Source organism: Sminthopsis crassicaudata, chromosome 6 (genome assembly GCF_048593235.1).
Source record: "Sminthopsis crassicaudata isolate SCR6 chromosome 6, ASM4859323v1, whole genome shotgun sequence".
Classification (NCBI taxonomy): Eukaryota; Metazoa; Chordata; class Mammalia; order Dasyuromorphia; family Dasyuridae; genus Sminthopsis; species Sminthopsis crassicaudata.
This window is the reverse complement of record NC_133622.1, coordinates 224785759-224811044: the sequence shown is the minus strand read 5'-3', so window position 1 is coordinate 224811044 and position 25286 is coordinate 224785759. Positions and strand designations below refer to the sequence as shown.

Genomic DNA, 25286 nt, shown 5'->3' with positions numbered 1-25286 from the left:
GAATTTCTCCATTGAGTACATGAGACGTGGAGGAAATTTGCTCTGACCAATGAGTTACCAGATTGGCTGGAACAGGAGGCCATTAGGCACACCAGTTTATTGTGGAGGCCTTTGCCAGCTAAACGCTGCTTATTGTTACTAATGGCTTATTTTATGCATAGCAGGCTCCTGAGGGTTTTCTCACCCCTCCCTGGCTAAGAGAGATTCAAACTGGGTTAACAAGCAATGGGGAGACCCTAAATGGATGCCTAATGTTAGGGAAGAACTGGGTTCTTTAAAAGGATGACTAAAGAAAAAAAGAGAGGCTGATGAAAATCTGTGGGAATCCCACAATCTCAAAGGGCCTATGGGATGACCTTGGGCAAAACTCCGGCCCTTCCTGGCCCTCAGTTTCTTCTTCTGTGCAAGGAGAAAGGCAAACTAAATGATATTAACACTTGCCAGTTCTAAATCGATGAGAAAATAAGGTCACTTCATCCAAAGCTCTCATTTTTCAGATGTGGAAACAGATGTAGAGGATGGGGGGAACTACTTGCTAGTTTGAGGGAGAATAGAAAGAACAAGCTAGGACCTGGGGTTCTGATTCCCAAGCTAGAACAGAAAGCTTCATTTTAAAAACAATCTCATCATCATTCTACTGTGAGACTAGAGCGAGGGGGCTGAGACCAAACTCAAAAGGAAAGGAGGCCATTAGACCATCCATAAGGAACCCTGCCCAACACAGTGACCCAGAAAACCACATATTAACATTATCTATGTTGGATTGCATTTTTATTTATTTTACTGAATACTATCCTATTACATTTCTAGCTGATTCTGGCTTTACTCCTGAATGCATATCACACAGAGTGGTCACCTGCTAAGCAAGAAGACCTGAATTCAAGTCCAGTCTCAGATACTAATTGTGTGACTCTTAAAGGTCCCTTTACATCAATGAGGCTTTAAATCTCACTTAAAGCTGCACTCTTCCAACATCTTCATCATCATCATAACTAATAGTAACAATAACTATAGCTATTATTATTATTAATAGTAATAACACTAATAATAATAACAAGAACCATAGCTATTTTTTTTCCTGAGGCAATTGGGGTTAAGTGACTTGCCCAGGGTCACACAGCTAGGAAGTGTTAAGTGTCTGAGATCACATTTGAACTCAGGTCCTTGAAAGGGCCACCAGGAGAGTGGCCTGAACCCTCCTCATGCTGCCATGAAACTACCCAAGACTCTCCCACCATTGTTACAATCCACCCATCACATGGAGAGGGGAGGGGGAAGCTGAACTTGCTAAATCTGAGCTCCATCCAAAATTTCGTGCCTTCATCCACGGGAGCTTCAAACAAAGACCCCTTGTTGGGGACAGAGTAGATGGATTTCTTGGCCAGGTATGAATGGCTAAGCAGACCTCCAAGGTCTCTTCAAACCCTGAATTTCTATGATTTGTGATTCTGGGATCTTATAATTCCTACGTGCTTATGTGGGCAGATTATACTTATGAGACCTCTTAGCTTCTGCTATGAAGATGGGTTTCAATCCTGACAGAAAAATTATCCTCTTGGGTACCTAAGTGGATACCATCAGCCAAGAGATGGTACAATTTTTTGCCTCAGTCCCCATGCTACTAGCCCTCTGGACCTTCTCCTCCCTATTACCTCTGATTTCATGGAAGCCAGCTCATTGAAGGCGTCAAGCTGGTGTCTGATCTCTGCCATCTCAGCCATCAACTTCTCCATGTGGACGTGGATTTCGGCCAGGACCTCCGTCACGTGAGCGGTGGCCACGGCTTCCTGGAGGTCTACTAGGTGAAGAGCCTTGCGCTCCTCCTCACAGACCTGCTTCCGAACCTTGTCAAACTCCTGCTGGATACAGATCTTCATCTCACTCCGGCTCACCTGGGCGAGAGGGAAGGGGAGGAGTGTGAATAGGGAGGAGGCTCGAGGCAGAACACTGACCTTACCCCTTACACCAGGAGAAAATAACAGGGAATCCCAGATGATGCTTTAAAAAATCAACAACAGCACTCTACCAGCATCTCCTACAAGTTCCCCTTGGTCTTTTCCAGACTTAGAGTCCTGATATCAGAGAAAACCAGGAAACCAAAGAATTATACTGTAATATCATTGTCATGAAGCCTGCAATGAACCAACGATCACCCCCCTAATAAGATAGAAAGCATTTATTAAGTGTCTACTATTTACTAGGCACTGGGCAATAGTACTGGGATATGGAGAAAGACTGACTGTTCTTCAGAAAGTACAATCAAATGAGAAAGAAATCATGAAAAGCAACCATGTATAACAACTGGATAAAAAGGAGATAATAATTAGAGGGAAGGCACTATTCTGAAGGGGCAGCTAGATGCTGCAGTGGATAGAATATTAAGCCTGGAGTCAGGAAATCTCATCCTACTGAATTCAAATGTGATTTCAGATATTAGCTGTGTGACCCTGGACAAGTCACTTAGTCTTGTTTACCTCAGTTTCCTATTCTGTAAAATGAGCTAGAGAAGGAAATGGCAAACCACTTCAGTATCTTTGCCACAAAACCTCAAATGGGACCACAAAGAGTTGGACATGACCAGAATGACAGAAAAACAACAACTACCGTCAAGGAAGGGGGGATTAGAAAAGGCTTCTCTTAGAAGATGGGATTTTAGCTGGATCTTGAAAGAAATAAATGAAGTAAACATGAGGAAAGAGTATGCTTGACACTGGGTTAGGTGCTGGGGGTACACAGAGCAAAAGGAAATATCCTTTGTCCACTAGGAGCTAACATTGTATCAGAGAAGACCAAACACACACATATGTGTGTATTACATATATATATATATATATATATTATATATCTATATAATATATTATATGTAGTACATATAAAATAAATATACATATAATATTCTGATATTATATCATATCCATACATAAATACAAGATAATTTTGGGAGACAGATGCTAGCAGCTGAGGCATGAAAAAGGTCTCAAATAGAAGGTGAAGTTTAAGTGAAGGTTTATAATAGGTGCAGGTGAAAAGAGAGGATATTCCAGGCACAGAAGACAGATAGCCTGTGAAAATGTGAAGAGATGGTTGGGAGACTGAGAGAAATGTGTGAGGAACATAAGGTAAGAAGGCAAGTCTAAGCTTAGATGCAACAGTACAAGATTTCCCAACATGGCTCCATCTAGTCCAAGGTCAGTCTCCATCAAAGGATTGAATGTTGAAAGAGACTTTAGAAAGAATATAGAAAGGTAGTATGGGCCAACTGAGAAAGGGTTGGACTGGGTGTTTGGATGACAGATCCTGTTTTTGATACTTAACAAGCTTTAAGATACACATCGCTTTGCTGAATACATGTTCTTTCCACTGCATGAACTGGACTAGGTGATATCTTAAGTTCATTTCTGAATATATATATATATATATATTTCTATAAATTTCAACTTTAGGAAGTTGCTCATGTGCATCCACGCAGGCAGGTTCCAGACTGAAAGTTCCCTAAATTAGTGAAAAGAGTATGGATTCTGTGCCCCCCCCAACCCTCCTCACACACAATTATTATAATACATTTATATATGTTAATATTTATATATCTACATATACATATATATGTTTATATTTACATATCTACATCCACATCTACATATATATATGTATATACATATATATATATATGACTGTGTACATCTATCTCTAGGGAGGGAAGAGAGAAAGAGAGAAGGAAGGAGAAAGATTGATAGGAATAGAAAGGAGAGGAGACAAAAGAAGAGGGAAAAGAGAAAAGAAAAAGGGATTGAGATACAGGGAGGGGAAAGAGGGAGGAAGAAATAGAGGAAAAGGAAGATGAGGAGAGAAAGGGAGACAATGTGAAAGGGAGAAAAGGAAAGACACAGAGAGAGAAAGGAAGAAAAGAGGAGAAACAGAGGAGGGAGAAGAAGAGACAATGGGAGAGGGAAGAAAGGACAGAGAAATAGAGAGGGAGAGGGAAGGAGAAAAAGAGAAAGCTCCTAAAAGTTTATAAAGCAGTATGTATGTGTGTGTGTGTGTGTATATATATATATATATATATATATATATATATATATATATATATATATATGTATGTGTGTGTGTCTGTATATACACACATATATGTATGTATATATGTATACATATATTTTTATATAGTGTTTTTTTTTTTGAGCCTCACAACATATCTGTGAAATAGATACTGCAGGGATCATTAACCCTATTCCCATTTTACAGAGAAGAAATATGAGGCTTAGAGAGCTTAGTCAACTTTTTCATAGTCATCTAGAAATTGAGTTTCAACAGAGATTTGAATCCAGGTCTACCTGCCTCCTGCAGCTAAGACAGTTGCCATTCACTTGCTTTTAGCTACTCCTGGCTCGAGAGATTCAGGACCATGGACTGTGACAGAGCAGAAAACCTTGCACCCCAGGGCATGCAAGGAATAGGTTCTATCACCCTTTAAACCCCCCTCCCCCAGCCGATCTCCAAGGACCACCTTGGAAGGGGCGAGACCTCTCCAGATATTTTAAAGCTACGTTGCTGAAAATCTTATTAAGCCAGAAGAATACTCAGCTTCCTCTGAGCAAGAACTGAATAGTTATTGCATAAATTTACACTTTCTAAATAGGACGAACTACCAAAACGTAATCCAGTTTCTCTAGGTGCTTTTTCATTCAGTTTTAACGAGACCAAAAAAAAAAAAATTCTTTTAAATAGATATAGGGTTTATGATTAGGTCACCCAATTCCAGGGGCTTCTGCAGGTTGGCCATTCATTTGCATTTTAACCTTGTTTGCATTTTAATCTATTCTACCTCATTCAGCCACAGATGCTCTGAAAATGGGTGGGTGAAGAAACAGAAAAGCCCCAGTGAGAGACTCCATTTAGTTACAAAGCATGTGCTGCAGAGATTATCCCCCCCCCAAAAAATAAAATTTCACCTAACAAAATGAACCTAATAAGACAACCGTGCTATGTTTTGGAAATCTAAAAAGTAGCCGTGGAGAGAATGCTGGATGTGGAGGGACTGGGCTTGATTCCCACACCTGCAATTTACAACTTGTGTGACCTGGAACAAGCCATTTCATCTCTGCATCTTAGTTTCCTCATATGTTAAAAAATATATGGATTAGACTACATGACCCCTAAGGTCCCCTTTTGGTTTTACATCAAAGATCTTCAAATTAGTCATAGGAAAAAGAGTAAGATGCTCTGGCAGAAATTAACAATTGAAAAAATATGTCCTATTATCTCCCTTCTCTAAGGACCTGTGGTGTTCTTTTAAGGTTGTGACTCATCTATAAATCCATGGAGTTATTTCATTAACAGAGCATTATTTCAAGGGGCACCCAGTCTAATAGGCGCATCTCCTTAACTATTAATAGTAACAGTAGGTCATATCTCTGTAGCACTCTGGATTCAACCTCACCTAATTAACCAATCAATCAATATTGATTAACCACCTACCATGGGCCAGATATTGTAGAGGTTTTAGGGACACACATAAAGACAAAACAGTTCCTCTCTTCTGTGTCCTTGGGGGAGAGCTGTATCTGCTAGAAGGTTCTAGGAGTCTCAGGGCATGGCAACAACCACAAAAAATGGACAATATTGGTTTTAGGTCATCAAGCAAGTGAAAGTTGCTTCCTGAGCATCCCATTCTGAGTTTTGAAAACTAACTTCACTCTCATGACTGTATATCTGCCCCATTTCTCAATTATTTCTTTTTGTTTGTTTACCAGCCTTCCGCCATGCTTCCTAGAGTTTAGGGGAAGGGGCTCTGTAGCAGCTACTCTCTTCCCCAGGACCTGGACAAGTCATCCTCACTATACCTGTCAGAGGAGAGAAAGTGGGTTAGGTAATAATACAGAGAGACTGGCCTGGAAGAGGGCTGGGGACTAGGAAAGTAAAGTGTGCATTCATTAAGTCCACTTGGCCTCTGGCTTCCCAGTGCTAGGAAGAGCTAGGAAGTGGCCAGGGGAGTGAGATGAATTTCCTGGAGTGTTAGGAAGAGGTAGAGAGGGTTTGGACATGATAGTGAGTGCACAGAATGTGACTGCCAGAAGGGCACTAAAGGCCAGTGAAATGAGAAATCAGAGAAATGAGAGCTTTGGAAAAGTCTAAATTGCACCTGCAAACATCCTTATTCCAGACTATTTAGACTTATTTATAAGGGTATGGAGAGAAGTAGCCAAGTGACATGATAGTGGATAGATAGAACCAAGGCTTGTGTCTTGGAATAAACACTAGATCTGGAATCAGAAGACTTGGGTGCAAATCCTGATATCTTTAATACTTACAATCGAGGTGATTTTAGGCAAGTCAATTAATTTCAGGGCCTTAGTTTCTCTATATGTAAAATGAGGCAAATAATCTTTGCACTTTTTGTTCCAATTATGCTATTTAGTACAAAATGAAAGAGTTCTGCCCCTGGATCTAGAAGACCTGAGTTCAAATTCCAGCTCTTCCCTTTGCTAGTTGTGTGATCTGTAAGAATGGGCTTGTTTCCTCATCTGTGAAATGAAAGACTTGGGTTGGGGTAATATCTAAGCTCTTTCTCTTCTCTTTCCTTCTCCCTGTATCCCTTCCTGCTCTCCTTTCATCTCTTCCTCTTTTATTCCTCAAATTGGCAAAAAAAAATCCCCAAAAGATGAGAGTAGTTAACATTGAAAGGACTGGAGAAGGGCATTAAAGCATTGTTGTTGATTAGTACAGCCATTTTGGAAGGCAATTTTGAATTATGTAAATATGGTGGGTAATCTGTCCATTGCTTTTTACTCAGAAATTCCACTGCCAGGAAGATATCCCCAACGAGGTCAGTGACAAAATTTTAATATATATTGAAATATTTATAACAGTACTTTTTTTGTGGAAAGAAAATAGATGTCCATTGATTGGTGAACAGCAAACCAAACGGAGTTATGAATGGAATACTATGCTATAAGAAACAACAAATATGAATATTGGAAAGCACTGGAAAAACTTGCATGAATTAATGTAGATAGAAATGAAAGAAACCAAGAAAAAGCCATACATAGTGACCACAATGGTATAAATGCAAAGAACATTCACCACAAAGCTACTTACTGAGAGTTAATGCTGCAAAATTACAAAGCTTGGCCCCAAGGAAGAGAAATGAGAAGACAGTTCCCCCCCCCCCCCCTTCGCCTCGTAAAAGTGAGGAATCTTTGGGTGTGGAACACTGCATATCTTGAGAAATGTATTTGATGCTTAGGGTTTTTTTTCTTTCTCTGGTTTTCTCTTTTTCTTACCTTTTAAAAAAATATTCTTTGACATGTTCAAATAGTTCTCTGAGAAGGAAAAGGGGAGGAAATATGGGGGAGGTTAAAAATGAAAGATATTAACAAAATTTATTTTTTTAAAAACTGAATTAAAAATAGTTGAGTAGAGAAACTCTCAGTTGGGTTTTTCCAATATTCTGCTCTAAACAGCTTTAAAATAATACCTTAAATCAATTGTTAGAAGGGCAGAGCCAACAAAAGGTCAGACTGAGACATGCTTTCATCTCAAGACAATATAGGAGTTTGGAATGAGAGCTCTGGCTGACCTGGAGCCCATATGCATGATAAGGTGGGATTTGATGGAAGCGGCCACAGCTTTGAGTACTCTTGAGCCAGAGATGGCAAAACTGGGCAGAAAAAAGAGTTCTTGCATTAAATACAAAACCAGATATTGTTTGGCAGATCCATTGTCTATACTCATCTTTGGGACAAAGTTCCAGGATGGAAAGGAGCACTTTCTGTTAAGAAGAGCAATATCATTTTTGGATCACAAGACTTCAGGAAGCCTGAAGAATAATATCATGTGCAAGTTCGTGGGGAAAGGTGTCTGAGAAATGCTCTGAACAGAGCAGGGACCCTTAGGAGCAGTGTTGGTTGCAATTTCAAGAAATTTGTGAAAGAAACACAGTGCGGACCAAAAAAGCAGATCTCCCCCCGGATCACAATACCTTGCAAGCACTGAAAACTTTTAAACTACTCAAACTAAGAACAGCAGTTTGGAAAAAGCCTGAAGCTTGAGAGAGTGCTAGTTCTCCACAAAGCCAGAAACTGTCAAAATTCATAAATAGAGTGGGGAAATGAAAATGAACAAACAACAACAACAAAAAGAAGCTGACCATAAAAAAGCAACTATGGTGACATGGAAGATAAGATACATACTCAAGAGACATAGAACTCAAAACAATTACAAGCAAAACCTTAAAGCAAAATGTGGAATGGATACAAGTTTCAAAAGATTCCCAGAAGACCTAAAAATAATATTCTAAATCAAATATGAATGATAGAAGAAAAATAGGTAAAGAAATGAAACAAATTGCATTTTGTTTTCTTTCTCTCTTTTTTTTTTCCTTTTTGATCTCATTTTTCTTGCGCAGCATATAATTGTGGAAATATGTATAGAAGAATTGCACGTGTTTAACATATATTGGATTACTTGCTGTCTAAGGGAAGGGTAAGAGGAAGGGAAGGAGAAAAAAATTGGAACAAGAGATTTTATAAGAGTGAATATTGAAAACTATTTGTGCATATGTTTTGAAAATAAAAAAGCTTTATAATTTTTAAAAGAAATGAGAACAAAGGAAGACAATTATGAAAAGACAATAAACAATTTGCTAAGAGATACAAAAATACTGAAGAAAATTATACCATAAAAACATAATTAGCCAAATGCAAAAGGTTGAATAAAACTTCACTGAGAAAAATTACTTATTCAAAAAGCAGAATATGCCAAATGGGAATAAAGAGACATAAATAAAGAGACACACTAAGGAAAATAATTCTTTAAATCTTAATATGAGGCAATTATAAACTAATTGATTCTATGAGACATCAAAAAATATATAGCAAACTCCTTTGAAAAGAAATAGAAGAAATGAAAAAAAATGTAAAATATTTCACTGGAAAAACAACTGACTAGGAAAATCAATCAAGGAGAGATAGTCTCAGAATTATTGGACTTCCTGAAAGCTATGATCAGAGAAAAAGCCCAGACATTATATTTCAACAATTATCAAGGAAAACTATTCCACTATCTTAGAACAAGATGACAAACTAGAAATGAAAAGAACCTATCAATCACTACCTGAAAAAGATTTCAAATGAAACTTCCCAGGAATATTACAGCCAATTTCTAGAGTTCCCAAGGCCAAAGAGAAAGTCAGAAAGCCAGAAAGAAATCACTCAAATATTGTGAAACCATAGTCAAGATCACACAAGATTTAGCAGCTACCTACTATGTTAAAGGGATGGAGTGTTTGGAATATGATATTTAAGAAAGCAAAAGAACTGGAATTACAACCAAGAATAAACTACCCAGAAAAACTGAGTATAATCTTTTAAGGGGAAAAATGGATATTTAATGAAAAAAAAATTGAGCATTACTGATGAGAAGAGCAGGATGGGATATTTGACTTTCAAATGTAAGACTCAAGAGAAGCATAAAAAGGTAAAAATGAAAAGGAAATCATAAGGGACTCAACAAGGTTAAACAGCTTACATTTCTATAAGAGAAGATGATATATTTAATTTCTAAGTACTTTATTAGGGCAATTAGAAGAATTCTACATAGAAAGATGGTATAGGACTGAATAGATTATATAGAAATGATATAAAAATATGGCAAGAAAAAGGGATGTCCTGGGAGAAAGGAAAGAGAGAGGAATTTTGAAGAAAATTATCTCACATAAAAGAATCCTCAAAGGAACAACAGACAACACTTAAATACTCACATCTAAATTGGTTCAAAGAAGAATATAGATATAGATAGATATTTGTGTGTGTGTAGGTATATGTGTATACACATACACACACATACTCAATTGGTAACAGAGAAGTAGGAAGGGTTATAGTAACATCACATGTAAAAATCAATTCAAATTGTGCTTCTCAAGGAAGGGGAAAGGGTAAGAAGGAGGAAGAAATTTTAGAACTCAAATTGTTAAAAAAAAAAGTAACATTAAAATTTTTTTGCATGTCATTGGAGAATATTTTTAAAATAGAAATATATTAAAATACAAAAATTTTGTAGAATCAAGAGTTGTTTTAAAAGGTAGTGAGGTCCCCTATTACTAAAGATCTTCACATAAGGGGTGACTGGGAATGATATATAAGGAAATTTTCTAAGAGTATGAATTAATCAATCCATCCCAATTCTAGGGATTCTAAAATTCTCTCCCAGTCTATACACAGAATTTACTTTCTGCTTCCCAAGTTTTTAGAAGCAGATAGTTTAATGAATATGAATAGAACATTAAACTTAGAAAGACCTGCATTCCATTTCTGCTTATTGGGGAGCAGAAAAACACAGAACCTTCTATGCCAGGTGTTTTACAAATATTCTCTCATTTAATCCTCACAATAACCTTATGAGGTAGGTGCTATTATTATCCTCATTTTACATTCTATGAAACTGATGAAAGCCTATGTCTAATGATTTGCCCAGGATCACACAACTAATAAATGTCTGAGGCCAGATTTGAACTCAGGTCTTCCTGACTCCAAATCTAGCACTTTGCCTACTGTACTACTACTTATTAGTTCTGTGATCTAGGAGGACCACTTAATCACTCTGCCTCAGTTTCCTTATCTGTGAAATAGGGATAGTAAGAGCATCTTAAAACAGGGTTGTTTGAAGAACAACGAAGATAATATTTGTAAAGTGTTCTCTCTATAGAAATGTTTTCTAATTGTTGTTATTACTAATTACTATAGAATAGAAGCACAGAAAGTAGAGAAATTGAGGGGAAAGAGAGAGAGAGAGAAAAGAAGAGGAAAAAATCATCTATAAAGTGAGGGTGTTGGAATAGACAATTCCCAAGGTCTCTTTCACCATTAATTCTATACTCCTAAGAAAACTAGTGGGAAGCAAGAAGGTGGATTCAACAAATTATTTTTAATGTTTCTTTTTTTTTAAACAAAATGGAAATTTGTCACATCATGGTATTTGTGTAACAAGATAAAAAATCTTACCATGAAACAAGAACTCTTAATGAATATTCCAAGCTCAAGCCATGCATGGTCACTCTAAGCCTGACTCTCCAAAATCCATCCACCCAGGGCAGGTGACCTCCATAGTGAAGAAAGGAGGGGCGAGAAAGTGTTAAGTGTTATTAATGTCCCTGCAAATTCCATATCAGATTGAGAACTGTGATTTTGTGTTTATTTTTAAAAGGCCTTTTTATTTTTAGTGTGACAATTTCAGGGCTGTTATGTTTTATAGTGATGATTTATCAGAGGCTATATACCCTTGAAATAAATTAAACATCGTTTCTTAGTAAGGAAACGTCTCAACAGAGAGAATTTTAGCTTACAGAAGAACTTTTCAGAATGTCTCAAAAAAACCTTCTGACTCACATGAATTGATACTGAATGGAATAAATAGAACTGGAAAAATCAATTTATATGGTGGTATTACCTACTGTGATATAATATAATTGATAATATCAAGTGATATAACATGAAATGACATGATGTGATCTATAATATGATATATGATATATTATGGGATGCAATGTAATATAGGACATGACATGATATCTTATATTATAAGGTAATATAAAAATTGTACACGAGTGAAACAACTGAACAACTAAAATATAAGATAATATAACAATATAATATAATATGTAAATGATATGCAAAATGATATACAAAGGAAAATAGCTGAAAGAATTCAGGACTTTGGTCAATTCAGAGAATAATAAGAATTTTGGAGGACAGATGATGAAGCAAGTCTGCTCCTTGTCAGAGAGATGGTGGAAGTAAGAGAAAAGAACAGCAATAAACCATTTTTTAAAAAAATCTTTATAACTATTCACTATTCCAACTGATTAAAATTAGAAATGAAAATTTAAAAAGTAAAGGATAGGCTACTTAACTAGACCACACACACACACACACACATACACACACACACACACACACACACACACACACACACACACACATGAATTTAGTTAAACCAACATTATAATCTAGAAAGGTGTAGACCAGTCAGACCAGAATCTATGAAGAAAGATGTATTGTATGCTTTTTTTTAATACTCTATTTTGTACCTGCTAAGCCTAAATGACTATTTCAATAGGAAATACTTAAGAATGTCAAGACAAGGAGAAAAGAGAATTGAAGGGTGAGAAATTGGTGCTATTATACTCATGTACCTTCCTCCTGATCCTGTTCTTTACTAAGAATAAAGAGATTTCAAAGCCTTGTGCTTCATCTGCTTCAATCCATCCTGAACGAGTCCTTCTACAATATAGGAGAGGAGTTATCCAGTTGGTGATTGATGTTCTCTACTTCTGAAAGCAGTACATTTCACTTTGGGGCATACTTTACTTTGGAGAAGCCCATATATGTCTTTCTGAGACTTCATTGCTCCTGCATCTGCCCTCCTAGGAGGAGTAATACTCTAGATCTACTCTTTGTGGGACAACTTTTCAAACACTTGACGACAAGAATCACATGTCTACTAAATTGTCCAGGTTAAACACCACCAATTCATAGAATATGTGAATTAGAGGGACCTAGAGAAGCTATTTAATTCAACCCACTTTGTCAACATGCATTTATTAAGCTCTAAGTGCCATGGCACTGTGTAATAATAATAATAATGAATAAATGAATAGATAGATAAATAGATAGACAGATATAAAAGGCAAAAGGACTCCTGCCCTCAAAGAGTGTATATTCTAATGGATATGATTGATACCACAACATATCTGACAAGTGGTCCTCCAGAATTTAATCAAACTCAGGAAGGAACCACTCACAAGGAAGCTGATTTCACTTTTGGAGAATGAGATCAAAAGGAATTTGTTGGGAAGCGGGCTGTCTTCCTTTTGGCTCCAGGAGTAGCCTGTTTCGTGAAACCCTGGGAAGGTGGTGCTGGTTCTGGCCCGGTGGTACTCTGGACACAAAGCCAGCACCCTGAAGAACATTGATGATGGGACCTTGGATAGATCCTACAGCCATACCTTGGTGGCAGGTGTTGACCGCTACCTTAGCAAAGCGACTGCAGCAGTGGGCAAAAAGAAAATGGCCAAGAGATCTAAAATCGAGTCTTTCATGAAAGTTTATAACTACAACCAACTCATGCCCACTAGATACTCTGTGCATATTCATTAGACAAAACAATTGTCAACAAGGATTGTTTTGTGACCCTGAGTTAAAATGGAAAGCAAGAAGGAAGGCAAAGGTCAAGTTTGAGGAAAGGTACAAGACAGGCAAAAAACAAGAGGTTCTTCCAGGAGCTTTTTTTTAGCTTTTTTTTTTTTTTAGTTTTAGAACTACTCTTTTGGTCATTAAATAAAATTTTTAATAAAAATGAAAAAAAAAAAAAAAAAAAGGAGTTTGTCTCCCTTACAGCAGACCTAATTTTGACTCTTTCAAATTTCCTTCCATTTCTTTTTAGTATAAATTAGTAAAAATAGCTTTCTATGTTCTAATAGGAAGAGGTCAAAATGAACTGAAGCATAAAATTGCTTCTGAATGTTATGAAATATTGTCATTCTATAAGAAATGATCAGCAGGATGATTTTAGAGAGCCTGGGGAGAAATCATTGTACAATGGCAACAAGAAGGTTATAAAATGATCAGTTCTTATGAACGTGACTCTTTCCAACAATGAGATGATTCATATCAATTCCAATGAATTGTGATGAAGAGAGCCATCTACACCCAGAGATAGGACTGTGGGAACTGAGGGTGGACCACAACATAGTATTTTTGCTCTTTCTGTTGTTGATTGTTTGTATTTTGTTTTCTTTCTTAGTTTGTTTTCCTTCTTGATCTGATTTTTCTTGTGCAGCAAGATAACTATAGCATATTGGATTTAACATATATTGGATTACTTGCCATCTAGGGGAGGGGTTGGGGGGAAGGAGGGGAAATTTTGAAACACAAGGTTTTGCAAGGGTCAGTGTTGAAAAATTACCCATGCATACATTTTGTAAATAAAAAGCTTTAATAAAAAAAGATAAAAATAAACGGCATCAGCAACCTCAAAAAAAAGTGTTTCTGAAATATTTTTTCATCAAATTAGTAGGAAGATTCCAGGTGAAATGGGAAGATGAGGTGAGGTCAAATTGTTTCTCTGGAAGGGACAGTAAAGGTCACAATGGTTCCATAGCTCCTTCCTGGTTTGCATCACAGTGCTACAGCTTTTAAAGGATCTCAGAGGCTATTTATTTCAATCATCTCATTTTACATGTGAGAAAACTGTGGTACAGGAAAATACAGTGATTTGCCCAGAGTTAAATAAGTAGCCGACCACTACCATAAAGCCACAAAAACTGAATCAATTGAAATCTCCCACTGTTTCTTTGAAGGCAAGTGGGGGCACCCTACTTCATTCTACTATCCTGAAAGCCACTGCTGTGGCTTTTGGGAGATTTTGGGCTCTCTTGGGATCTATTCTTCTCTCAAGTCTCTAGGACTTTGAGAACTGTATGGTAGCTGGGCCTATGTGCTTCCTTCCTCTAGCTCCCCTCCAAGTCCACTTACTTTGGATCATAGATTTAGATTTGAAATAAGTCTTACAGGTAATAATCTAGTCCCCTCATTACCAAGTGAGGGAAACGGAGGCCCTCTGCCTCAAATGTAAGTGCTTTGAAAGCCCGAGCTGTTTCATTCTTGTTCTTAAGTCCCCAGCAACTAAAGCAGTGTCTGGGACACAGAAAAAAACTTAATAAATATTTGTTGAATTTCAATGGTGATAAAATGAAAGAGGGAATACACAATCTGGGGAAGGCAAAATAGAGACACATAAGAACTGGGTGGAAGAAAGGATAACAGATTTAGAGTTCAAAGGGACCTTCTGATTTTTTACAGGCAAAGAAGGGGAGATGAAAGTAGTCAGTCCTTGGAACTAGCACCACCCTATTGCTACCAAGGGGATGCAGAAATTAGAACTGAATCCAATCCCTTCATTTTACAGATGAGGAAACTGAGTCACAGAGAAACTAAGTGACTTCCTCATGATCACAAAGATAGTGTCTGAGACAGAATTTGAACCCAGATATTCTTTTCTAATACCTTCTCCATGAACCTAACCCCTCTTTTCATTTTGCACATGAGTCTCAGAAACATGAAAGGGTTTGGCCAAGATCCCTCAGCCAGTTAAGAAGCAGTGGAAGAACTGGGTCACCAGGAAGATAGAAAGCTTAACCCCTGGTGCTACTAGACCATTATAATCCTTCTTATCCACTCTAAAATCCTCTAATCCAACAGATCTCAGTCTCAAAGTTCCTCTGAGGAATATACCTACCACCCAGCATAATTTCTTCCCTACCTCCCAACGAGCCCGGGAGAGAGGGATTTGCACTCAAAGAGTTAAATCTCATTCCCCAGTGTTCCTTCCTTTCTTGGATTTAACAGTTCCAAGCTAGCCAAACCCGAGGGGCTCTCCAATGAGCACTTTAGACATCCATAATTAAGCACATAAAACCCTGAATTAAGAGCTTGCACTCCAGATCAGCACACCTCCCTCACCCTGTGCTTCCTCTCTCTGGGCTAGGAGCCATTAACCCCGGGGTTTCATTCCTGTTCCAGATCAGGCCCAGGCTACAATAGCTAACAAGAGTACAAAGGCCTGGAAACTCTCGGGTCTGGGGAGGAATCCCATCCAAGCCTGGCTCTTGGGGTGAATGAGAGGATGCAATGTGGGAGGAAAGCTGCGGCCCATCAGAAGTGCAAGCCGACTCTTCACTTCAGAAAGCCCAACCCAACAACCAGACATCACTTTGGGACAACGGGCCCCCAAGATGAGCCAAAGGAGGGGCGGAAGGGGGAGCTGAAAGAATCCAGTTACAAAGGGGAGCCCCCTAAGCTCTCATTCTTGGCTCGGAGGAGCCGGCCACTGTTCAGAGAAAGAAGAGCCGTAAAGGGAATTTTTCTTTCAAGCTATTTCAAGATGTCCTCACTCCCACAAGCAGGGCCTCCAGCCTCAGCCCAGATTTTTCTCTAGGGGTTGCAATGGCTCAGTCTCTAGAATCTTCCTATTCCACACAGTCAGATGGGTTTCCTGGAGAAAAGAAGAATTTTTCTTGATGACTGCACCAGGAGTTTCCTGGATTAGACAATCTGGCTTTGTACTCACCTGCTTAAGAAAAAAAGGGGAAAAAAAAAAGTACCAAACCCTAATAAGCAACCTCAGGAAACAGCTGTCTGGAAGCAGGTGGGGACTCTCACTCTGACCCTGTCACCTACTTTCTGAGAAGTGTTGGAAAGATCCCTGCGCGTCCAAATGTACAGGGCTGTTGGGCTCCGCTGTGGAATGGGGTTCAAAGGTCCCATCAGCTATTTGGGATTAAAATTGAGCCTTCCTCATGCTCCTCCGTGGGCCCCAGCCAAGTTCCTTCACTTTTCACCAGCTATCTCCCTACACCAGCTTGTGTTTGAATCAAAGCACCAAAGAATTTCCTTCTCAGCGAAAACAGATGACTGAGACCCTCAATGACTTAGCCTGGGCTGTGGAGACCCGAGTTTTACTTTATTAAGTGCCTTCATATGTTGTTTTTATTCCGTGCTTACATGTGTTGTCTTTCCCATTGAGATGCTCAAGAGCAAAATAATGGTTTAGTTATCATATTTGTATCTCCAAAGCTTATCACATAATATGCACTTGACACATGGTTTTTAATTGATTCAGTGTCCTGGATTCTGCCCATGTGTCCAGACTGATCAAGTCAATCAATAAGCATTTGTTCCAGATTTTCTATGGCACTGTACCAGAAAAGAAAAAAATTAGAAAGTCGGTGCTTGTCCTCAAGAAGCTTGCATCCTAATGGGGTTTGGGGGGAAGTACATATAAAAAGCTACTGGCAAAGAGATGGAGATGCTCATGGAAGAAAGCCAAAATCCTTTTGCTCCTGCTGTTGACAAATTCAGTCTTCATTTTTCCTTCTCTCTCTCTGATTTTCATTTTTCTTTTTAGAGGCTTTCATTCAAGTAAGACATCTCATATCACCATCATCACAATATTCGTTAGCATTTTATCCTACTATCTCTATTATAATCTCTGTTATATAAATGAGGAAACTGAGGCAGGTCCAGGATCACAGAAAGGTGCCAAGGCTCACAGAGTTATTTGAGGCTGAATTTGAACTCAGGCCTTCCTCACTCCAGGTCTGGTGTTCCAATATCTCACCTGGCACACATGAGGAGCTGCAGAAATGGAGGCTCTGAATTAGGAGGACATACAGAAACATGGCATTGAGAGGCCAGCTTCTTAAACAGTGGGCCAGTCCTCATATGGGGGTTGCAAAATTATGATTTATTATCAGTAAATGTTTGATTTGTATAACTTTTTATATACTTACATACAGAGGCTCACGCAGAAATTTATCAGATGAGAAAGGCTTGTGAGTGGAAAAAGTGTAAGAGAAAACAGGTCTAGAGGAAGCTAACATGGACTTTAGCCCTGACCTTGCTGCTGTGTGATACTGGGTGAATCTCTCAACCCATCTGGGCATCTCTAAAAAGATGAAGATTTAAAATAAAATAAAATAAAAAATAAATAAAAAGAAGAGGATTAAATAATCTCTGAGGTTCCTTTCAGCTCAAAATCCTGGGACCCCAATTTTCTCAAGCTCACGTTCTAGCAACTCTAGCAAAGATATCAAACACCAGATGTACAAAGCTATGGGAGAGGCCTGGGGGAACCTAATGGGACCCAATTTAGCTGTTGTTGTGGCAACACAATCTAAACAATCCTACTGAGCGTTAGTACCAGTAAAAGCAGTCTTACCAAGCTGTGGTCTCCCAGACACAACCAGAGTATTTACAGCTGGAAAAGGACCTTGAAAACCATCCGTTTTCCAGAAGATGAAACTGAAGGCCAGGAAGGGAAACGTGGAACATGGCCAAGGTCCCCTGGGTTTCCAAGATTCTAGTAACGTGTCTCTTTCCACTTCATCATGGGTTCTTAATGTTCTGGAGTCATCAATCCCCTTCTCCTGCTTGGGGGAGCCTATCAATCCCTTCTTTGAATCCCATATTGAAATGCACAAAACTAAATACAGAGAGTGACAGCAGAAACCGATTCTATTGAAATAAAGTTGTAATTTCTTTTTTCCCCAACCAAACTCATGGTCCCCTTGAAATCTTCCCACATACCCCTTGGACAGTCTGTGAACTCCTCATTTAACTAAATTTAGAGTGCTCACAGGGTCTCTTAAATTTTAGACCATTTTTCTTTGACACTCCTGCCTCAGCATCTTCCCCTGAATTTGTCCAAATCTAGTTTCCCCTTCTCTTGGAAGTCAGACTACTCCAAGCTTAAGCAATCTCTTCTTCTGGCATTAATTGTCCAAACCCCCACCACCACTAGGTTGTATTATCTCATACTGTTCTTAACTGTTTCCACACACATATGTCTGTTATGGATGTTTTTTCTATCCTCCCTAGAGGGCCCACGTGGTAGAAGAGAAAGGAGACTGGATCTGGCAGCAGAGGACCTAAGTCAGAATCCCTTCCTCTTTTGCTTATTGTCTGGTTAAGTTCCTTCAAGCTGAACTTGAACCCAAGCCCCCTGATTCTAAATCTAGTGCTCTGGGCTTCTGATTCTCTGGACCTCCCTAATATTTGGTATATGAATACTTCCCTCCTGGCCAGCTGCCTCTTCCTGGACCCTCAGATCCTGGTCCCCTTATTTGTTGTTTTCCCCCATCAGAATGTAAGCACCTTAAGGGTAAAGGATTGTCTTTCCCTGTGGCTTATATTTGGATTATTGGCACTTAGCATGCCTTGAAATGAGAAGGCACTTAATAAATGCTTGTGGCTGGCCTGCCTTCCAGTATCACATTGCCTCAGTGCTTACTACATATTAAACTTTGAAAAAACCTGCCTTTCTTCCTTCTTTCCTTCCCTATCTCCCTCCCTCCCTCCCTCCTTCCTTTTTCCCTTCCTTCTTCCTTCTTTCCTTCCCTATCTCCCTCCCTCCCTCCTTTCTTTTTCCCTTCTTTCTTCCTTCTTTCCTTCCCTATCTCCCTCCCTCCCTCCTTCCTTTTTCCCTTCCTTCTTCCTTCTTTCCTTCCCTATCTCCCTCCCTCCCTCCTTCCTTTTTCCCTTCTTTCTTCCTTCTTTCCTTCCCTATCTCCCTCCCTCCCTCCTTCCTTTTTCCCTTCCTTCTTCATTCTTTACTTCCTTCCTCCTCTCTCCCTTCTTTCTTTCCTTGCTTCCTTCCTTCTTCTCCCTCTCTCCCTCCCTTCCTTCCTTTCTTCCTTCTCTCCTCTCCTTTTCCCTCTCCTTTAATTATCTCTTTCCTTCCCTCCTTCCTTTCCTCCTTCATTTTTTCCTTTTTTCCTTTTTTCCTTCCTTTCCTCTTTCCTTCCCTTCCTCCTTCCTCCTTCCCCCCTGCTTCCTTCCTTCTTTCAATTCTTCCTTCCTTCATTCCTATTTTAGAGTTCATGGACTAGATCTCTTTCTTGTTTATATATGTATGCATTTAAAGCTTAAATGCAAAATAAGAAAAAGCAAACTATAAAGAGATAGAAAAAGAAAATTTAAAAAATAAAAAAATAAAAACAACAACAGAACACACATTGTCGTGTGCCCAGCAGAACATCAGGGAGTATTCAAAATATGTAACAATAAATTTCTTTTTTAAGAAAGCATATATAATAATAGATCACATTGTATTCCCAATTGCCCGTCTTTTCTTTGCTTCCTTGTAGGTTTTCTTTTATTCTCTGTTATGTACTTTTTACTTTAATCTTTCTTTCCCCTTTCCTTCCCTCCCCGTATCCTTTCGCCAAGTAGGCTGCAGTAAAGCACAGATGTAGTTAGGTACACATATACACATATATGCATCTACATACACACCTGCACCTGCATATACATACATGCACCTACATAATACATGCATTTGTATACACATATGCATAAACACATACATAAATGTGCATCTAAAACAATATTAATATGGCTGACATAAATGTAGATTTCTCCGAATGAATCTTTTTTAAGTTTGACTTTGTCTGAAATCAGTGATTACTAGCTAGATTTCTTTCCTAAGGATCTTGTCTTAAAGCCAAATCATTCTGACTCTCACTGATTGGCTAACAAAAGGTCCCAGGTCAAGCCCACTTGGCCCAGATTGACCCCATGTGAATTGTGCAGAGCAGTTGTTGCTGTTTTGGCCAGAAATCCTTAGGTTTTCCCCTCCTGGATTGATCCCCTGTCCCTTCTTTAGTTTTTTGACTAAGTAAAAAAGGTAGTTCTTTACCTCATTTCTTACAGCCTTAATCACTTGAATGAATGTTGCCTCGGTCAAACCCAGACCTGTTGAAGACCTTAGCTTAAAAAGCCCAAGGTCTCCCATTGTAGCCAGGGCCATCTCCAGTCATCCTGCTCTATATTTAGCCACTGGACCCAGATAACTTTGGAGGGAAAAGTGAGGCAGGGGACCTTGCACAGCCCTCCCTCACTTCAGTCTAATTCACTTGCATGTCATCCAGAGCGTGAATAAGTCTTATTCACAGCAAAAGACCAGGTCCCTAGTAGCTAGGTGAGCCATAGGGAAGGCGGTGACTGGAGAGGGACTTTGTTGAATTTCTTCCATTGTCAGGAAAAGAGAGATGTCAACCCATGAGGTTATTCCTTTCCTATAACAGGTCCCACTTTCCCCCTTTGCTAGCTTGTTAAAGCTTAATATTGAAGCTTTTAGCCCCTTGACTTGAATATGTCTAGAACCTATTAATTTTTCCTTGGCTGACTTTCCAACTTTATGACTTTTTTTAAAGGTAATTTTTTTTTTTTTTTTTTTGTGGCCAGCACCTCTCTGCCTCACTTCTTTTTTTTTAATTTTTATTTATAATTTTTTGACATTATATATGCATGAGTAATTTTTTTATAACATTATCCCTTGTATTCATTTTTCCAAATTATCCCCTCCCTTCTTTTACTCCCTCCCCTTGATGACAGGCAATCTAAAGGTAAAAATACTATCCTTTGATTCACATTCAACTTCCATCATTCTTTCTCTGGATGTGGATGATACTTTCTATCATAAATCTATTGGAATTGTCTTAAATCACATCACTATTTAAAAGAATTGATCATCACAGTTGATCATCCCATAATCTTGTTCTTACTATATACAATTTTTGCTCATTTCATTTAGCACCGGCTCATGTAAGTCTCTCCAGGACTTTCTGAAATCATCCTGCTGGTCATTTCTTATAGAACAATAATATTCCATACACATTCATAGACCATAATTTACCCAACCATTCTCCAAATGATGGACATCCACTCAGTTTCCAGTTTTTTTGCCACTACAAAGAGGGCTGCCACAAACATTTCTGCTTATCTGGGCCCTTTTCCCTCTTTTAGATCTCTTTGGGATACAAGCCAAGTAGAGACACTGCTGGATCAAAGAGTACTTCATGACTTCTTGAACTTCATCAGCAGGATCTAGGTTCAAATCCTGGCTCTCATTTGTATTACTTTTAATACAATAATTTTAATTAATTAATTTAAGACAATAATTAATTAATTTAATATAATAATTTTAATAATTCACCTAAGGTGAATCTCCAGTTTCTTAAGTCTCAGTTTGCTCATCTGTGAGGTTGGACTATATGGCCTCTGAAATGGATTCCATTTTTCACATTATATAAAGAAGAAAATTGCAGTGGAGGTCTGGAGAGATCAATCATCTTGCCCAAAGTCATTCCAAGTGGTAACTGACAGAGCTGAGATTTGAACCTAAAGTTTCCGAGTCCAGTTCAGACATCCTTTCTACAGTGAAATATCCCTCCCGAGACCACTCATTCAAGCCCTCAGCAGCTAGGACATTATTGCCATGACAACTTAATAGATAACGAGGTGACATGCTACTGAACTGAATTTACCAGACCAGTAATTTACAGGCTACAGTGGACTAACTTTCTATTGATTTGACAGTCAGGCTAGAGACGCCTCTTGGTTTTCAACCCCTAGGGTGACAATAAGGAACCACTGCTGCAAACTTAGAAGCATCAGTGTTTCTGAGCAGCTTCGAAGACTCTCTGTGTGTTCCCTGAAATGAACTCTAGAAAGGAAGTGGAGAATGGCAGAAAGAGCCGCGGACTTGAGTTGGGAAACCTGGGTTCAAATGTCATCTCTGCCATTTATGTGCTCTTCTTGAGCTTGTTTTTTTCATCTATAAAATGGAAATAACATTTTTATTTCTGACTACACAAGACTGTTACAGGAATAATCCTTTATATATTGAGTAAATAAGAGTCATTAAACTCACTAAGAATACTTGGAAGATGTAGCAATAGAGAATAACGGACATTCAATTATAAATATCAAGGATGGGAAGAAGACTTGGACCTGAGATTCTGCTGATACAGGGAAATCCCAGATGAGAAAACTCTGCTGCCTTATGCAGATGGATGCTTTCTCTACAATTTAGAGTCTTGATGAATTCTGAGGGTTTGAAGCACTTGTCCAGGATGGGATGGATAATTTGTGTCAAAGGTGGGACATGGATGCTGCTCTTTCAGGGTCTGAGGCCAGCTTTCCACTCTCTGCATTAGGCAGTGTCTTTCATTAACATCTGTACAATAATAGCTGACTTGGATAACACCTTAAGGTTTGCAAAACTATTTCTTTACACATGTGACTCCTCTCCTGACTTGTCCTTTCCTTTCCTTCTCTCTCCTCTGTCTGATGATGTCTGTCTGTCTCTTCTCTCTCTTTTCTCTGTCTTTGCCTCTCTGTGCCGCCCTCTTTCCCTCTCTCTCTCTCAGTCTCTGACTCTGTCTGACTCTATCAACCTCTGTGTGTGTGTCTCTTTCTGTATAGGTCTCTGTGTGTCTCTGTCTCCCTCCTTCTCTCCCTCTCCTTCTCCTTCCCTTCTCCCTCATGCTCTCCCTCCCTCCCTCTCTCTCTCTCCCTCTTTCTGTCTCTGTCTCTCTGTCTTTGTCTCTGTCTGCCTCTCTCTGTCTTATTGCATGTCTCTGTATCTCTCTGTGTCTCTGTCTCTTTCTCTATCTCTGTCTCTCTGTTTCTTTTTCTGTGTCTCTCTGTCTCTGTCTTATTGCATATCTCTGTCTCTGTTTGTTTGTCTGTCTGTCTGTCTGTCTCTCTCTGTCTCTCTCTCTGTCTCTCTGTCGCTCTCTCTCTTTCTCTCTCTCTCCCTCTCTCTCTTTCTCTCTCTCTGTCTCTCTCTCTGTCTCTCTCTCTGTCTCTGTCTCTCTCTCTGTGTCCCTCTGTCTCTCTCTCTGTCTCTCTGTCTCTGTCTCTCTCTCTCTCTCTGTTTCTCTTTCTTTCTCTCTCTCTCTCTCTCTCTCTCTCTCTCTCTCTCTCTCTCTCTCTCTCTCTCAGCTCTCTGTCTCTGTCTCTCTCTGACTGTTTCTGTTTCTGTTCTATCTCTCTGTCTCTGTCACTTTCTGTCTCTCTCTCTCTGACTATCTCTGAGCGTCTCTCTGTCTCTCTCTCTGTCTGTGTCCCTACTTCCCTCCCCCACCTCAGCATCAGCCTTCTCTAAGACACGCTGTTCTCCATATTCTCATGTATAAAAATGAGGATGCTGCTCTTTGTACTTCCTATCACTCAAGGTTACTACAAAGCAAGAACTTGCGAAAGAAGACTTCCACAAATGGGAGCCATTGTTATTATTATTTATCGACCTTCTGCTTGCTGTGAGTCACTCCCAAGCACCATTGAGAGCTGAGATCATTTAATTTTTGTTTTTCTATTCCTAGAATCCTGCCCTAGTGCCTGGCACTTAGTGGGGGCTTTAAGAAAAGCTAGCTGAACATGGAACCAGCTTCCCAACTTCCAAGTCTGGTGTTGGTTTGTTTGTTTTCCCCCAGGCATTGCTTAAGAGGAGTAGCTGGTGTTTTGATTTTCAGCTTTCCTTCTCTCTCCAACCCCAACCTGCATCTGAAACACTGCTTCTGCTCTAGAATTAATCAAGTGGGAAGTGGGTGGTGGAAAGTGACACTGAAAGTTTGAGGGGGCCCTAAGCTCAGAAACACCCTATTTTTAACTATTTTAGACTTGTGTAGAGAAAGAAATTGTTTTTTTCTCCATTTAAGGTGAAATCAAATTAAAAAACACGTCTTATCTCTGGCCCTATTCAGCTCTTGCCAAGTGAATACACAGGCATGGGAAATTTCAAGTCTCCAGACAGAGATTCCGGAGAGAGCTAGGTCATTTGGGATAAGATACCACTTTTCTGAGCTTGAACTTCCTCACCAGCAGACAGCTCAGTGGCACAGTGGACAGCCAGCCATGCTTGGAACCAGGATCTAAGTTGCTGCCTGACCTCAAACGTTCACTAGCTGTCACTTAACCTCTCTCTGCCTCAGTCTGAGGTAGCATCCATCTCCCCGGGTGGGGAGGACCAAGTGAGATAATAACGGTGAAATACTTAGCACAGTATCTGGTACACAGTAGGTACTATATCAGTATTAGCTACTGTTATTCATCTTATTTTTGTAAACAATAATATTTAATAATAAATAATATTTGTAAAGTGTTTATCACAGTGCCTGGAACATAGTAGGCACTTTATAAATGCTTATTCCCTTTTCCATACAGATGAGGCAAGTTCATACAATCTCATAGGATAGAAGAGCTGAAAGAATCTTAAAGATGCTCTAATTCTGAAGTTCTTTTTGGCTGTCTTTGAGACTAGCTCTCCCTATCTTGCCTAGGCTGAAAGGGCAGCAGCCACTCACAGGTTCAATCCCACTATTAACTGGTCCTTGAACTCTGACCTGCTTCATTTCTGATGAGTCCATGTTTCTCTCCTTAGGTGGCTCTTGGGCTCCATATTGGTATCAGACTTAGTTGACTTAGTCTATTGCAATTCAGAGCTCCAGTCTCAAGTGATCCATTACCCAGCCTCAGTCTCCCCTTTAGGTAGCAGGATTACCCTGCTGTACTACATTCAGCTAATCTAGCTGGTGGACAGATTTCATAGGTTTGGAAATTGTTTTATTAATGCTTTGATCACTGTATTTCAACATAATTTCCTTCCTTAATAATCCTATGTATTTAAAGACAATCCTATGTATTTATTTTATGTACTAAAAATTCTGAGAAGGGAAATTTAGGTTTTGTAAGATTCTAGCAGTGAACTTGTGTCATCTAGTAGTGGTTTAATTAATGCTAGTTGACTAATTAGATTGCCAAAGGTATCCATATCTCTCTCTCTCTCTCTCTCTCTCTCTCTCTCTCTCTCTCTCTCTCTCTCTCTCTCTCTCCCTCCCTCTCTCTCTCTCTCTCTCTCTCTCTCTCTCTCTCTCTCTTTCTCTCTCTCTC

General features: G+C 39.1%; 1 protein-coding gene and 1 pseudogene across 3 annotated transcripts in view; one reads left to right on the top strand and one right to left on the bottom strand.

The window, feature by feature from the left end:
* Positions 1-25286, bottom strand: part of TRIM44 (tripartite motif containing 44) — a 173754-nt gene that overhangs the window by 107173 nt on the left and 41295 nt on the right. For all 3 annotated transcript variants that reach the window (XM_074276192.1, XM_074276191.1, XM_074276193.1), the window contains exon 3: positions 1653-1892. In XM_074276192.1, coding sequence (XP_074132293.1) covers positions 1653-1892 — 240 coding nt within the window. The remainder of the gene's footprint in view (positions 1-1652; positions 1893-25286) is intronic.
* LOC141546242 (large ribosomal subunit protein eL27-like) lies at positions 12891-15667 on the top strand (annotated as a pseudogene).